The sequence below is a fragment of the Sceloporus undulatus genome, chromosome 3 (genome assembly GCF_019175285.1).
Source record: "Sceloporus undulatus isolate JIND9_A2432 ecotype Alabama chromosome 3, SceUnd_v1.1, whole genome shotgun sequence".
In the NCBI taxonomy this organism is placed as follows: domain Eukaryota; kingdom Metazoa; phylum Chordata; class Lepidosauria; order Squamata; family Phrynosomatidae; genus Sceloporus; species Sceloporus undulatus.
Window position 1 is genome coordinate 148,488,698 of NC_056524.1, and position 17,214 is coordinate 148,505,911.

The 17,214-nt window shown below is 40.3% G+C and overlaps 1 protein-coding gene across 9 annotated transcripts in view; it reads right to left on the reverse strand.

Moving 5' to 3' along the window:
• GBF1 (golgi brefeldin A resistant guanine nucleotide exchange factor 1) overlaps nucleotides 1-17,214 on the reverse strand; it is a 115,841-nt gene that overhangs the window by 47,419 nt on the left and 51,208 nt on the right. For 6 of the 9 annotated variants that reach the window (XM_042456450.1, XM_042456452.1, XM_042456455.1 and 3 more), the window contains exons 8-15: nucleotides 16,124-16,178; nucleotides 11,177-11,272; nucleotides 5,608-5,734; nucleotides 3,398-3,615; nucleotides 2,724-2,892; nucleotides 2,339-2,550; nucleotides 2,076-2,174; nucleotides 370-564 (exon numbers count right to left, since the gene is read on the reverse strand). In XM_042456450.1, coding sequence (XP_042312384.1) covers nucleotides 370-564; nucleotides 2,076-2,174; nucleotides 2,339-2,550; nucleotides 2,724-2,892; nucleotides 3,398-3,615; nucleotides 5,608-5,734; nucleotides 11,177-11,272; nucleotides 16,124-16,178 — 1,171 coding nt within the window. The remainder of the gene's footprint in view (nucleotides 1-369; nucleotides 565-2,075; nucleotides 2,175-2,338; nucleotides 2,551-2,723; nucleotides 2,893-3,397; nucleotides 3,616-5,607; nucleotides 5,735-11,176; nucleotides 11,273-16,123; nucleotides 16,179-17,214) is intronic. The other 3 variants (XM_042456454.1, XM_042456456.1, XM_042456453.1) reach the window with 1 other exon arrangement.

Here is a 17,214-nt window from a genome sequence, read left to right on the forward strand (position 1 = left end):
TTTATATATTTTAACATAAACACCACTAACAAGCAGCTCTGCTTTTTGTAAAGTAAATATGACAGAAGAAAACCCATGATTGGATTCCCCACTGTTATTCATAAATTAAGAGAAACAGAATGTTAACAGAATCGGAAGTGTAGTATAGCATCCTTTCCCTTGTATTCTTATTCCAATTTCAAACCTACTATGCACCTCATGGGGGGAAATACGCAGGTTAAGCACACTTCACATACATCCCCTTAAGACATATACATGGGTTTTATTTTATTGTTCAAGAAGCACACCTAGCTATGCCCTTATCTTCTGCTGTACAGAGATGTGTGCAGTTCTACTGGAAAAAAATAGCAAGGTAATTTGTTCCAAGACCTTGGACAGCAGCTTGGTGAGATCTTCAAATAGATTAGCACAGTAATAATCACAGTCGTAGTTGATGTAGAGCTCAGTGACAAAACTAGGTATCCTCCAGAGCTGAACTATGGCCTCTAGTGCCATCTCCTTCATCTCATAGGGCATCTTAGGATTCTCCACAGTGATGATCTCCATCAACTTCTTTATGTACATCTAGCAGAAAAAAGATACAGGATACAAAAAAGGCAGAGTTCTTAATTTTGCGAATGATAGTTTTTGTGTTCACCTCCAACACTTTTTAAAGTGAAGATGGTACAGTATACATCCACATACACACTTTTTTCTATTTTAGAGACAGAGAGAGATGAAACAGCCACAATAGCTTTGCAACTGGAACCATGGAGGAAATAGGGCAGAAAGGGTCTCAAAGATGTACACCAGCAATTGTTACTGTTATTAATTTTTACCATGCAAATACAAAGCACTGCATCTTTCATGGACAAGAAAATACTACTACAATAAATCAGTAAAAGCACAAAAATGCTAGCATATACAGAAAATGCATATTACAGTATTGTGGTATCATTGCCCAAATATGGGAAGTGCAAAAATATTTCAAACAAATATGCCTTCATATAGAATGAAATATTCTGTTATCCAAAGACACAAGGAAGATCAGGAATATACTGAGGTCGGAGAAAGAGAATCTTCCTGTCGATTCATTTCTTCTACTTGACCACTGTGGTTGTTCATACTAAAAATCCCAGTGAAGGCTTGGATTCCATGTTGAAAGAGAAGCAGGATAAAAATTAAAATAAAGGTAGTTGTGCATCTGTGTATTGCCTTCATGGAGACAACAAACATACAGCCACCACATTAATCACTGGGCTGGGTCTTCTCAGCCAAAATGCCTATCCATCCCATAGGACACTTCACTTTTGCAGGTTTTATCAATGGAAATGCAGTCAAGTTTGTGGGGTATTCAAGTATGGTGCTTTTGAGGAGGGTGAACGCTTGCTCTGCCACTTGGAGTGAGCCTCCAAATATATCACTTTTAATATTCCTCAAGTCTAAGACTGTCAACAAGTTAAACCAATCAGACACTGCCATAAGAAGGGACCACGATACCAAAGTAGTAAGGGGAATGTGCACCGCTTAAAGCAATGTCTGATTGGACATTGCCATAGTGAGGGGGCACCAAAGTAGCAGGGGGAATGTGCACCCCTTAAAGCAATGTCTTATTGGACATTGCCATAGGAAGGGGCACCAAAATAGCAAGGGGGATATGCATCCTTTAAGGCAAAAGGATGTTTAGTTCAGCTCATTGCTACACAGACTCAGAGTTATATTTTTGTTTATACTGACACAGCTGAAGCATTGATACCCAGCTACCATTGAGAAAACTTCCTTTACAGGTAACGTCCCACAGCTGTCTGGGACAAGACCACTGTCATTACTATCTACAAGAGAACTGAACTTTAGACCCATGATGCAGTGCCATGTTTATCTATGGAATATGATTGGTGTCAAATTACCAAATGGATTGAATCAATGCTATTTTGATATTACAAAGAAAGGAACTTGAGAATTCTGTAGACACCTCTGATTTCTCATCATGTCCGAACTTCTTAGATAGCATTTCTATTACAACTTTTAAGAAAGTCACAAACTATTTTAAATTATCAGTTTCAAGCATATATATAGTTATATTTTTAAAGACTCACCTCCAGTTGGAATTTCAGGTGCTCTCTCATATTCTCAAAAAGGAGGAAACAAACCCTAAGCGAAGCTGAATACAAATTAAGCCGCTCCACGCTCAGTAACTGAGGAGGAATTTAAAAATTGGAAGAAGGTTACCATAAATATATTCGAGATCAGAAAGGTAATGTATTTGCTTTCCTCTAATCTGGAAAGCAAATCAAAATCAAAGTTGCCTTAACAGAAAGACATATCAATACTTCACAAGAATAAGTTGTTTTAAACTCACTTGAAAAAGGTATCGACATAATTCTTCTTTCACAAGTCCTAAGAGAGATGGGAAGTTTGCGACAGAAGCCAACTCCAGAGCAACAGTGAGCAGTTGTAGTCCCATGTGGATCATCACCTCAGAGTTGTGTCGGTCAAGTGGGTTTGTGAGGGAAATGAGGAAGCGAAGTAATTCTCGAATGCAGGGCAAGCCATATGGGACTAATGCTGTTCCTAGTGGGGGAAGAGGAAAACGAGTAGAAAGTTGTTACAACTACAATACTTCTGCTCCAAACTCTTTCCAATTAGCCCTAGAATATAAAATTATTTTGACAGTGGCAAGTCAAATCCTTTCTTCCTTCTTTATAGAGAGGAGGGTGCATAAAAACAGAAGACTCTGCACTCACCTTCTTTCTGAGAACACTGAGTAAACCGCACTCCCCGAGGATTGACATAGTCCATGTCATGAACTGAAGCAGAGTCTGAATGTTCAGCCACAGATGTGCATTCCTCAAGAACCTCTGGAATTGACTCCACTGAGGTGCATGGAGTCTTTTCCTCTCGAGGGCATTCACTCTTTAGCAATAAAGACAAAAAGAAAAGAAATTAATATAGATTAACATTGTTGGATGAACACCTGATTGACACAAGCAACACCATGTACATAAGTACAGTTAATATTAAGCACAGAATTACTCTTCTGTTTTTGTCATTCTTTAACCAAAACGTACCCAAATACAGTTGCCCCTCCTAACTTGCAGATCTGAGATCCGCCCCTCGATTATGTGTGGAACAGCGACCTCTGTTGTTCCTAATGGTGCGGGGCACACCCTATTCAAGCTTATGAGGCTTGACTACATGGGAGCCTCCGTTTTTGTGGGGAGGTCCGGACGGTGTTCCCCACGCAAACAGAGGGCCAACAGTAGTTTAAGCACAGTGTTACTTGCACCCTCTTTAAGAGTAACTCCAATCATATACCCTAAGGAGCAGTTCAGAGTCACTGTTCAAACTACTCTGGCAGATACTAATGCTTCAAGTGGAAATAATTTTCAAAGCCTAGCCCACTGGAATACATTTGTACCTGATGTTCCAGCAGCTCTCTGCCTCCAGGTTCTGTTAAAGGCATTGCTGTATTGATTTCCAAAGGACTGGCCATTTGCAAGTCAGTAAGATCTTCCTTTGAGCTGATCCGGGAAGAAATATCTACACCACTATCAGTAGAAGGACTGACTGTAGAAGAGGCATTTTCTGAATTTCCAGATGAGATGGGGGAAGGTGCATCAATGAAATTAACTCCACCTGTTGATAAGAACAACAGCAATATATTAGCCACACACCCAATATTAGCTCAGGGTCACATTCTTAAGTGTATACAAGCTGTACATTGCACTCCACTGATTACTTCAGTTGGTGCATAACACAGTGGTCTGCTCCTCTGGAACTGGTTGCAGAACACATATTACTCCACTGGGATTCACTAGTTCCCTGACATGTTCGAAGCATAATTTCAGGTCTTCAGTGACTTGTGCTCCACTTACTACAAAGGCCCCTGGGGAAAAGCCAGAAAGAGACTTTGGGGGAAAGGAATTTCTTGTTTCTCAGAAAATTCTTTAAAAAGTTAAAAAGCTCCAGGCCAAAAACAATCATATTTTGAAAGATAAACCATGCCCCCTAGAGACCTTAGAAGTACAATTCATTGGGATTTCTTGAGCTGATGAGTTGGATATTGCCTCAGGTAATATGCTGGAATCTTCTCTGAGGGTCTACAACAATAACAACAAAGGCTACTTAGCTTTCTCTTCTCATTTTACGTTCAGATTACTACACCTTCCTCATAATTAGGCCAGAGATGAAACAAGAAATAAAACAAAATATCAGGGCGACAATAATTAACTTTTTTGTGTTGCAGGTGCACAAAAACAGGCAAAGCAAGAACGTAATGGAATGGTGTCTTTCCACCAGTCAATATTATTGGTAGAGAAAATTCTCCCATTCTTCTTCAATTCCCTCCTTGATTACATCCCTCTTGCATTACTATAACACACTCTACGTGGGGCTGGCTTTAGAAACTATTCAGAATCTTCAGCATATCCAAAATGGTGCAGCCTGTCTGCTGACCATGTTTGGTTATAAGGAACATACAGTGGGCCCTTGCTTTACGTTGGGGATCTATTCCGGACACACACACACACACGTGTAAAGCAAAAAACGCTTATGCTTGAGCTCCATTATATCCAATGGGGCTCGTTTTCACTGTGCGGCCACACACACCATTTGCAAGCCCCATTGGATATAATTGGATATGCTGAAAGCCGCTTATAAGGAGCCTGCGTATGGCGCGGGCTTACTGTATAACTCTCTTTTTGAAACAGCTTCCAGGCACAATTCTACATGCTAATCATGACCTATAAAGCCCTATATAGCTTGTATTCAGACTATCTGAAAGCCTTATTTCCTCATGTGGGCCTGCCTGTGTTTACTATCTTCATAGAAGGGCTTTTTCTCATTCCACCAAGCTTCCAGGCTCATTTCCCAGGAAAAGACATTTCCAGCTGAACATTAGGAATCTCCTGACAGAAAGAGCTGTTCGACAGTGGAACACATTCCTTTGGCAAATTGTGGAGTCTTCTTCTTTGGAGGTTATTAAACGGAGCCTGGATGGCCATCTGTCAGGAGTGCTTTGATTGTGTGTTACTTCATGGCAGGGGGGTTGGACTGGATGGCCCTTATGGTCTCTTCCAACTCTATGACTCTATTTGGTGAGGTCATGGGAGTTTCTGTGTATTTATTGATACCCATTCTGTTTTGGCTTTTGTAATGGTAGCATCCTTGGAAAGTGCCTTATGTAAAAAATGACATAACATACCCCAACCAGAAATATACACCACATGGGCAAACATACCATTGAAGTCAACCTTCCACTCATTTATTACACTCCTAAGCCTTATACAACTTAGGACTCTGCTCCCATACATTAATTAAATTCATATTCAGAGATGTTCTTCAAAGTTCCCCTGCTCAGGTTAGGCATATAACAACCCATGGAAGAGCCAGATAAGAGTCCAATTCTTCAATGGGAACACACCATTTGAAGAATTCTTTCCTCAAAGAGGCCTGCCTGGAGCATGCATTTTAATGTATATTTATTTATTTTTAACATGGTTCGTTTGTATATTTATTTTTGTTTGTGTAAATCAAACTGAAGAGTACTACATATTTTCAAATAGATGTTAATAATATTTTAAATAAAAAATTTAAATAAAATTTTAAAAAAGCAACTACTTGTCATACCTGTACCATTGGCAGCAGGTGGTTCTGTTCCTTGAGATGCTTTGGTTACATGGCAAGAATTCCTTGGTGATTTCTTCTGCTTTTTCCATTTTGATGAGTCACTCATTCCGCCTGCTCTCATTTTCAGCTGTGAACAGCAAACACACAGAATGTCTCAAGTGGCCTAAAGAATGGGAGCAGCATTCCATTGAGTCAACCCTAGAGCCCTATAACCTGCCAATCTGTACAAGTATTCCATCTCATGAGCTCAGGATCCAACCTGATCTCCACTGGAAATCAGTTACCATGTCTGTTAATGTAATTTATAAATAGTATACAGTTCGCCCTTCCCTTACGCAGGGATCCGTTCCGCCCCCCCCCCCCAGCATAAAAGAAAAAATGCATAAAGTCAAGCCCCATTAGAAGCAATGGAGCTTGTGCCCATGGCATGTCCCATTACCTCTTCCTGGCACGCCAAGGCTTCTTCTGGCGCAGGCTTCCAGCATACACTGGAAGCCACTTAAGCCATGCCCGCATATAACACGGGCAAACTATATAAAAGTTTGTGAAGTCAAAGGTTTCATGGCCGGTGTTCATAGTTTTCTGTGGTTTTTCTGGCTATGTGGCCATGTTCTGGAAGAATTTATTCCTGTTGTTTCACCTGCATCTGTGGCTAGCATCTTCAGAGAGTGCTGGCATAGAAGTGCGTGGGGTATATATACTTATGTGACCCTTAATTGGGAGAAAGTGATTTACATGTTAATCTCTAAAATGGTCGGTTGTTGAATAGCAAGGCCTCAGGTTGGGAGGATATGCATGGTGGATGTGTGTCTATGTAATTAGTAATCAATTGTCTGTGGGGAAAACCCCTGACCATGGATGGTGTTCATTTGCTTGTAGTGAGTCTTGATTTTGGTGTTTTTCAGGACTGGTAGCCAAACTTTGTTTATTTTCAGCATTTCTTCTTTCTTATTGAAGTTGTCCAGGTGTTTTGTGGATTTCAATGGCCTCCCTGTGCATTCTGAACTAGTAGTTGTTGGCATGGCCCAGAATTTCAGTGTTTTCAAATAGCATTCTATACCCAGGATGGTTTATGATGTGTTCTGCTACTGCCGATTTTTCTGGCTAGCTCAATTTGCAATGTCTCTTGTGTTCTTTGATTTGTGTTTGAACAGTGTTTAGTGGTCCCTAAACCTGCCCACGGCTGCACAGTATATGCACAGTATATAAACTCCTGAAGCAGTGAGAGGGCCTCTCCTTTCCTTTGCTGAGCGCAGCATTTGCTGGATTTTCTTGTTCGGTCTCTAGATCATTTGGAGATGTGTTTCTTCATCAATGTCCCTATTCTGTTCATGACTTCTTTGATGTATGCTAAAAATACCTTTTCCTTTGGTTGTCTTCACACTTGTGCTTTTTTCTGGGTCTGGCAGCTCTTCTGATGTCTGAACTGGAGTAACCGTTAGCCTGTAGAGCCCAGTTTAGGTGCTTCAATTCAACTTCCAGGAAGCGGGGTTCGCAGATCCTTTTTGCGGGGTGCACCAGTGTTTTTATTGTGGTCATTTTTTGCCTCAGGTGATGGTTGAAGTTCTATAGTTATCTGTCCGTGTGTGTATGTTTTCTATATTGTGTGTATGTTTTCTGTGACCCAATCATTGTTTCAGTTTGCTGATGTCCAGGACATCCAAGAACCTTGCCATTCAACAACAGACCAACACAGAGATTAACATGCAAATCACTTCCTCTCAACCAAGGGCAACACAAGTATAGATACCCCACACTTCCATGCCACCATCCCCTGAAGATGCCAGCCACAGATACAAGTGAAATTTCAGGAATAAATTCTTCCAGAATGTGGCCACATAGCCCAGAAAACCCACAGAAAACTAAGATATAAGAGTTTGTTAAACAGCTATTTTAGAGCACAACTTAAATGTCATAGGTTTCTTTGTGTGGGGCAGTGGGGCAATGAATCCATATTTTGGGGGTAGTGTTCAGCACTTTAGATGGCTCAAACAAAATTTTGACTAAAACCTTGAGCAGATTCAACCCCCACCACCAATGAAACAGAAGCGCCCGATGTGTGTGTAAACATGCTTGTGTATGTGTGCAGATACATCTGCTGAATGTTCCCAGCCTCCCAACACTCTGCCATGTCTAACATAAGAAGAAACAGAGTAAAAAAGTTATGCTGGATTAATTTGTTTTCAATTACTACATTACAATAATAAGTCTGCAGGACACACCAAAAGCTCTGTAAACAAGGACACCGTTGAAATGGGTATAATTGTACTGAGTTCCACAACTTGAAAAGCAAATAAAAGCAGACAGTTTCCCTCTTCCATCAACAAACTTAGCTCTGTTGCCAGCAAATAGCGGACTTAGTATTATCCAACCATCCAGGAACCATCCAACCTCTCTCAACTAGGCATAAATGGCCTAATGGAGAGAAGCTGCCTATGGCCAGGTCATCAAAATATCCACCTTTCTGTCTGCATTGGGTTTTGAATCTCGTGTAATTCTTTTACTACCATCTAGGTATTATTGTTATGAAGAATGCTGAAAGGTCTTTCTTCAACTATATATTCACTATTATATTTTACCAAAATTTCAAAACAAATGAATCAGATATAATTTTAAATTCAAATTTGGAAATATCTACATAAATTAATAAGCTCCAAAATCAAAGGGTTGCCTTTAAAGTCTCATAGTTCAATCTATCCCTTTGTTTAATTGATAAAAAATTGAAACAGTTGTGATATTCAATGAAAGGAAATGCCACTGCTTTAGGTGTATTTCATAATAAAGCATGGTGCAAAAATAAAGGTAAAGATTTCCCCTTTCACAAGTCATGTCTGTCTGTAGGAGGAAGTGCTCATCTGAATTACTAAGGCGAGGGAGCCAGTGTTATCAGAGACAATTCCGTGGTCATGAGGCCAGCATGACTGCACAGAATCCTATTACCTTACCACCAAAGTGGCACCTATTTATCTACTTGTACTTTTACATGGTTTCAAACTGTTAGGTTGGCAGAAGCTAGAACTAGTGACGGGAGTTCACTCCGTCACACAGCACTTGGATCTCGAACTGCCATCCTGCCAATCTTGCAATTGTCAGAGTCAGGTCTTAACCACTGAGCCACTATGTAACCTTGGTATATCATTCCTTAAATGAACCTTCAGGGTAGGTAACAGTGAACAAAACTTAAAATCTAGTATTACCGCAACAAAATAGCACACAGGAACAACAATAAATTTTGTAAAAATCAACATGATCTGAATTTTTAAAACATTTTGGGTACACTAAAAAAGGGAGGGAGTTCATCTAGCATCTGAAATGCATTATTTTAGCAACACATGGCTTTCTCTAGGATTGTTATCCGAGGACAGGAGTCCTCAAGTGAACAGACACTTTCCCTGATCATCACTATCCTAACCACTGACAGTGGAGGTATCTGGAGAAGAAACCCCAGCTGATGATCTTAACTAGTCAGGTTAATCTGAGAATCTTAAAATACCCCCACTCAAGACATATAGGACCTCAAAAACTACAGTGAGCAATTTGAAACATACTAAAAGGCAATTCAGTATTTTCACAACTGGTGAACTTTAGTCTAGCCACAGACAAGAGCAGCAACCATATTTTAGACCAAATGGCATTTCCCCCCCTTTAAAAAGAAACAAAATACAGCCCACTCTCCCCAACTATGGACTTGCCATAGTTGCGGATTTAAGCACTGGTGGGCGACAAATTCCAATACCACCAATGGACGCATATACATACAGCTGAAGCAGAGTGGCCACGCACACCACCACTGAAAACTATGGGACTTGAGGTCCCATGGTTTTTAAAATCTTGGGGGGGGGGATCGGGGTCGGAATCCCCACAGCTAAGAAGAACACACTGTGATGTAGTCCAGTCCCCTTTGAGGCCAAGGGATGGACAAAATGCAGACTAGAGGCCATTTTTGTGGCTCCAGGGGATCAAAAAATGTTTGCAAAATTTTGCAAACATGTTTTTGTCCTAAATGCATCCTAGGTGGCTTTGGAGGCATTTCCCCCATATTGTGGGGACCCCAATTGAATTATATGCCCAGGAGAGGCCTTTATTAAAACAGAAAATGAACAGGAAGCACTTCCACTCATTTCCTATTGTTTTTAAAAAAGCCTTTCCTAGGCCTATAATGGCCCAGGAAGCCCAAAAGTCCTAGTGGACATACCCCTCCATGTCTCTAAGCAGGCATTTGGAGCAAAATTTTGATATATACTTTTTTCCAGGGGGTGGTGTAGTTAGGTATCTGGCCCTCCAAGTTTTCCTGAGGGGTTACTGTGACTCCCTACCCTTCCACAGTTGCCAACCTCAGATCTAAATAAAATTGCTCCATCCTCTCCATGGCAGCCCTTCAAATATCATGTTGTGTCTTTGTCTTCTCCAGGCTAAACACACCCAACATCTCCTATCTTTCATACTAGGATTTGGGTCTCTAAGCTACTTCCAACTCATAGGATTGGGATATCCAAGCACCTTATTCTTCTCTGGGTACTTTCCAGTATGTTGATAACTCCAGGAGAGATCTGATCAAGGCAAAATAAAGTATCCCTATTACTTCTTGAGAGAAAAAATTAAAAATAGGAAAGAGTTGTTTTATAATGGATTGGATAATGCTCTATATTATTATATTGACAAAGGTACAGTCATCAGCCCTTCCCATTAATGACTATTCACCATTTTTATGTGACCATCTTAAATATAAATGCTATTCATACTCATCAAGGAAAAGGAAAAGGAATCTCATAATTTGTTTTTTAGGTAGTTTCTTGGGTGGTACTACACTGTAGTCATTTGTCAGGCATCTTCTATAAAATTATACTGTTATGAGGCTCTAGAGAGGAGTTTCTAAATCATAATGGCAAGACTGATCTGAAGAAGTGTTCTCATTTCATCTTAATTAGAAGGATGTTAACCATTTATTTTAGGCAACTTTTATCATAAAAAGAGTTTGAAAAACATAAATCTAGCTTTGGGTAAGCAGCTCTGTATGAGTATCACTGACTACTAAGATTACTGTGCATTCCACATACTTATAGAGTATCTCCTATACTAAATCTCTAAATAAATCTCCTGTGCTAAACCTTTGTATCTAAGTCATTTACTCTACCTTTTAACAACACTGACAATATCTGCAGCCATGTCTCCCATTCTCAGATTGCGAAGGCTACTTTCTTTCATTTGTTTCTAATCAACCTCTCTAGAACTGTACTAATGGCACAAAATAATAATTTTCAAAATGGGATCTAAATTAATGACAAAATATTCTAATTTAATTACTTAACACTCACAGCACCATCCGTAAGTTAAATGCTCTGTGAATTCTTAAAATGGTTTGAAAACACAATTTCTGGTATTTATAATGCCATTTACCTCCTCATCAAGTAAAGCCTTCTCTCTGAAACTATTCCAAACAGATGCCCACTTTACTACATGCATGCTTCCCAAGCCATGCTGCACAAGAAAGATGAATAAAAGCTTTTGATGCACAAGACATAGCTAGCACCCCCAAATGCTTGCAGAAGGGAAGGAGAGAAAGAGAGACCTTCAATTTCTTAAAGAGCAGTACTCTCTCTAACTGGTTCAGGGCTTTGGACTGTTCCCCACTACACAGATCCAGGCTGTTGAGATATGGAGACATCTGTGAAAGACAGTCACATGTATGGTTTGAAAAAAGAAAAAGAAAACTAAATCCAAACAGAGAATCAATGTAACAATGCACAGAATGAAGTGAAAGCATAGAATGCAAAGGCAAGCAGGATAGAAGAACTGGAAACTTTATCAGCTGCAAAAAGCCATCACCTTATCATTGAGAAGCTATCATACATTACTTGCATACAGAAAATAATTCAGCCTTGTATGTCTATCGCTTCTGTGATATACCTATTTCCTAAACACAGCACACCTTTTGAAGACATAATTTTTGCAAGCATGAACTACCACAAGGTCCTCCCTAGTGGTGTAAATCCTGAACCCAAAACACTGAACTGGCTGGTGTAAATCTTGAACCCACAATAGCTTCCAAGGTTAGGGTGAATTTTCCATACTTTTTTCTCTGGATCAGTGAACTTCAACATTTCAGAGGTCCAGACCCTTCGAGAATCTGACAAAATATGGATTCCCTATCCAGAAAAACATACATAAACACATACACTAAAATTCTGCATACTTTTCATTTTATTGCATTGGAAATTGATTTATTTCATGTAGAATAGTCTAGAACAAAAACATTACAATAAACACTTGAAAAAATATGTTTTTTCCTCACTGGAACAAGAAAAATTCAAAGTAACAGTGGGAAATCAAAGGGGGGGGAGCATTTTTTTTCATCCAGTTCATGGAATGATCCCAAGTTAAGAACCACTGTTCTAGGTACTGTGAACTGTAACGCCCATCATTGTTGAAAAGTGGCTATATTTTGTTTCTGACAAAAGGTACAGTCCTAAACGTTAGATAGGGGTCACAATGAATAACAGTACTATAGGCCAGGGACGGGTAACTTTGGAGGGAGTGGGGACCGTTTTTTCACCCTTGGACCGAAGCAGGGGTCTCAGTGGTGTGCCCAAAGCTACCAGAAGTGATATCTCGCCATGTAGAGTTTTGTTTTCAACCAATGTGGCAGAGGGTATCAGTGTTGCAGGAGGCGTGGGGTTGTGGGAGCAAAATCAACATTTGGGGCATTTGTTGCTTCTGTCACTTCCCTGGTGGTGCAGTGGTTAAATGCCTGTACTGCAGCCACTCACTCAAAACCATAAGGTTGCAAGTTCAATACCAGCGAAAGGGCTCAAGCTCGACTCAGGCTTGCATCCTTCACTAAAATGAGTACCCAGATTGTTGGGGGCAATTAGCTTACACTTTGTAAACTGCTTAGGGAGTGCTTAAGTGCACTAATAAGCGGTATAGAAATGTACTTGCTATTGCTATGGCTAAGAATGCTTATGAAAACGTCACAGGTTCAGGCTAAACTACAGATTATTAGAACCCTTCTACTTTTTAATTCGTCTGCTCCTTTCTTCATTTCCTGTTCTCTCCACCAACTCAAATATACAAGGAAAGAAAGCTAACAGAAGAACTATATTTTCCATGTTTAGACAAAGGAACAAAGGCAAGATGCCTGTCACGAAACCAATGCCTGCCAATGTTTTCCTCTATATATCCCAAAATGCTTACCAACAGCGCTATATAAATAATAATAAAATAATTATGAGGTCTTCTGGATGAAGTACTCGCCTCTGTATTCAATCTTCCTCCGGAAGGAAGAAGAGGTGGAGATGCCAGTTATTGCTGAAGGTATCAAAGTGATATAAACAATAAAACACTTATGGAGAGAACAATAAAGAGTAAAAAAAAGTCAGTGTGGGGGGAAATTATGTATATCTTTAATGAGGGAGTTGACACTGTCTCTCATCACACTGTATGTTTTTAAGGGCTAGGATGAATATCTTCCTGCTCAGTTTCCCCTAACTGTGATCAAAAAGGTCTAGAAAAAGAAGCAGAAGTGAAATAGTTGCTGTGACTACACAGATAACCACTTGAAGAACATTCATAAGCAATCCATTTTTCTCCTTTGTGCAAACAGATACATGAGGCACAAGTGAGCTAACGTACTGGAAGCTGGATGTACTAACTTTGTGTACAGCACATAGCATTAGCCCTTGAATACAGTCAATGGCATAATGTGTAATAAAGATAGAGGGAATCAGCCATACATGAAGCCATGCACAGCACATTCAGTGGACATGGCTGGATGAGATCAGATAGTTTTAACTCACTCTCTCTACACTAAGAGTTCTAGCAGCAGATGATGGCAGTGTTAATCTACTGAGAAAGGTAATGCCCTTATAGTAGGGGAGGTAGGAGAAAAACTGAAATTAACAATGTCTTAACACGCACAAAAGGTACAATGGAGATGGAAACCTATCCCATAGCAAATGTTCAGGATCTGAACAGTAGCTTTCTGTTGACAGCAGCAACTGGGAAACTCTCACGAGGGTTAGGCACAAGGTATCCCTTTGGTAGATCAAAACTGCACCACTTTAGGACAGATTAAGTGAATGACTGGAGCAAAGATAGAGCATGTGACTGTGGAGGAGAAGAGAGGTTTCAAATTTAGGACCCTATTTAAGCTTTGTGTGCTTTGCTGGGACTTGAGTGGCAGGTTGGAGCTGTCCTGTTCCTACTGTTTTCTTTTGTCGTACAGGCTAAGAGAAGAGGTAGCTGAAGCAACAATGTTTGAGCAGGAGGATTGTGTGGAGAAGGCACATCTCTGGGGAGAAGTATCCGGGGTCGATTCTTGGAAAGTGTCCTTCACCTCATATTGGCTCATGTAGTTAAAATCTCTTCCTTTCTCCATCCACACCAAGCTCCAGTCCAGAGCATGTGCCTTTTGTAAACCCCTCTACACACATATTGGCTGCGCCCTTCTCTGTCCCAGTGAAGAAGAAATAAGAAAAACTTTGTATCAGAAGCAACAATGTTTAAGCAGGAGGACAACTTGAAACTGCGTGGGGAAGGCACATCCCTGGGGGGAAAGTGGAAAGCCAGCTGTGCCTCTCTGTGCCCTGGTAAAGAAGAACTGAGAGTCCTTCCACACTGGGGAGAAAAGTGGGGTACCAGCTGTGCCACTCTCAACTCTGGCAAAGAAAGACTGAAAGTCCTTCTTCGCTAGGGAGAAGCTTCTCCCTTTTTATCCGGTTACCTTGGCATCAGCAACTGAGCAGTTGGCTGCACAGCTACCAAAAAGACTCTCAAGTTTGCTGGCATTATAGCAAAAGCCAGGGCAAGCAAGAGGCTGCTTGATCACTGCTGCCTTTGCACACAGTCACCTGGGAGCAGGAACTGAGCAGCTAGCCAGTTGGCCTTCCTTTTGGTGTAAAGCTGGTGCAGGCTGGTGCAGGCAAGAGGGTGCAGCAAGCTTGGGCCACTGCTACTGTTGTTTATTTACACATGAGAAGCTGAGGTAGAAAAGGTGGGTGTGGCTGACGTAGCTGCCACTGCTCAGTAGGGTGATAATACCCAACTCTATCACTCCATTCCACTTAATTCCAAGGAAGCTGTTCCTGAGCTAAACTGGTATCTGACAACTGTAATGGACTGGATGAGGCCAAACAAATTGAACAGAGGTGTTCCTGGCCAGTCAAAAGACAGATCTGGGAACAGGGATTCACCCTGTATTGTACAGGCTTAAACTCCTCCCTGAAAACTCAGATTCGTAGTTTGAGGGTACTCCTTGATCCAGCTTTATAAGCCTGGAAGCCCACGTTCAGCAGTGACTAGGAGTGTTTTTGTACAGTTAAACCAGTGTGCCAATTGCCCGTTTCTGGAGAAGAAATACCAGATACTTTGCATTACAACTTGTACAGTAAGTCCACAGACTGGCTTTGCCACTGTAACACGAAATCAAAAATACCTGACTGGAGAGACTATTTGTAGGTTAATGAATCAGCACTGCTCAGAATTCAAACCCCTGCTAAAGCCACTATAGAGTCTGTGTCTGATTATTCTAGTATCAGCTTGTGACAATTATGATGGCAGAAGGATGAAAAAAACTGTACTTCCCAAATTCTCCTTCCTTTTTCCATTTGCTCAGATAAAACCTTATGCCCATAATGTTCAGGGCCAGCTGAACCATACAACCCTTCAAGACAGAACATGTACTTCATATGACCAACATATTCACTGGCATGTTTCCAGAAGCTACTGAGTTCAGGTGTAAAAGAATAGCATTGTTCTGACTCTCTCTTTCTCCCCTGTATACTATACAAGTATCTTGCCACAGGGAGTTGAAGAATTTATGTGGCATTAGGGGGCAAGCACAGAAGCTTCAAAGAGATTAAGAGAGGTCTTCACCGGTACTTTTGTGCCAGCAGGCATTGCACTGGAGATCCCACTCTTAAGCCAGAGGCAGCTCCTCATTCTGCAAAGGAGAAATGAGTGCCAGGATCTCAGATAAAACAAGAACAGTGGAACAGTTTGACAGTGGAACACACTGTCTCAGAGAGTGGTAGAGTCTCCTTCTTTGCAGGTATTTAAACAGAGGCTGTGGCCATCTGTCAGGGGTGCTTTGATTGTGAGTTCCTGCCTGTTGGGAGTTGGACTGGATGGCCCTTGTGGCCTCTTCTAACTTTATGATTCTATGATTTTAAGATTTCCTAAGATGATCCTATACAAGTTCAAATCAAACTGACAGGACCACACAAAGACCACAAAGGAACACGATGAATGGAAGGAAGCAACAGCTTCCACCAGCAGGAGTTACCACCCTACTGTACTAAACAGAGTAGCTTTCTGTTGGTTCATTCAAATATCAAGATACAGTATCAATTCATTGGATAAACATGCATGAGATACAGAGTTATGCCACTGACACCATTGCTAATTTTTAACTTTGTTAATCAAACATAGTCATCTGAATTTATTTTTCATTAATAGTGTACACAGTATTTTAACAGCAAATGACTCAACAAAAAACAATCAAGAGTCTGAGTCTTACCTTTTTTATGTTAGTCCCCACATAGCTTTTAGGTTCCTCTTTAAATTGAGGTAATCTGAAATAATATGAGTACGCAATATTATTAAGGACAAAAAATAAGGGGAAAATCTCTTCTTATCAGACACTAGTTATAATCTTCTGAGTTGCAGAGATTTCTTCTCTGTATGTAATTTTTTTTGGGGGGGGGGGAGGGATAGCCTCCAAACTCAGACGTGTGAATGAGCATTTGGCAAAATTTCACTATGGATGTAGAAAGGTAGCCATCCCTAATATAAATGTAGCAACCTACACTGTGATTACATTCTAGAAGACTCAGTTTCTAAATACAGCAGTGGCAGATTAAAATATTTTAACATGACTATACCTTACATATTAAAACTTTGCCAAATTGCTGCACTGGAAACTCTTTCAATCATTGGGTAACTCAAATTTTGCAACATTATGTAAGGAATGTATTCTAATGCCCATAACTGTGGATAAGTTCATATGCTCTCTAAATACTATCCTTAATTAAGTGGTAACGTTGAAGTTGGACATACTGGCACCCGCTAATAGTTGTCTACAGAGTATGCATAAAGCTTTAAATTTCTAGCATCTTAACTTCTGAAAATATTCTGAAAAGCCAAGCCTTTTTTTTTTTCATTTATAGACTGCTACATCTTTTGTTTAAAAAATCAGGCAGAATAGGACAAGATAATGTCTCTGGATCTATGAAAAAGTGAAATAAACTATAAATAATTTGTCCCAGTTGTTTCCAAAAGTGCAATGCTTCTTATTGACAGAACTGAAACTGTGTAAGAAATATGTAGTTAAAAATGTCTCTAGGAATAGAAGATGTAAATATGGATTCAGATGAAGTTTTGATTAGAGCAAACAGGAATATTCAAGACTTACATGGAAAACCCATGGACATACTGGGTTAACTGAAAATGCTCCTTTCAGAAACATATAAGCTTGAAGATTCTGTCAAGTGTCTTTTTGCAGTCAACACCAGCAAAGAGACTATCATTATATCACAATGGCTGAATGCTCACAAACTTATTTCCTGGTCGAGAGTAAAGAGAGGAGGATGGTGATCTGAGTCGCTGTGT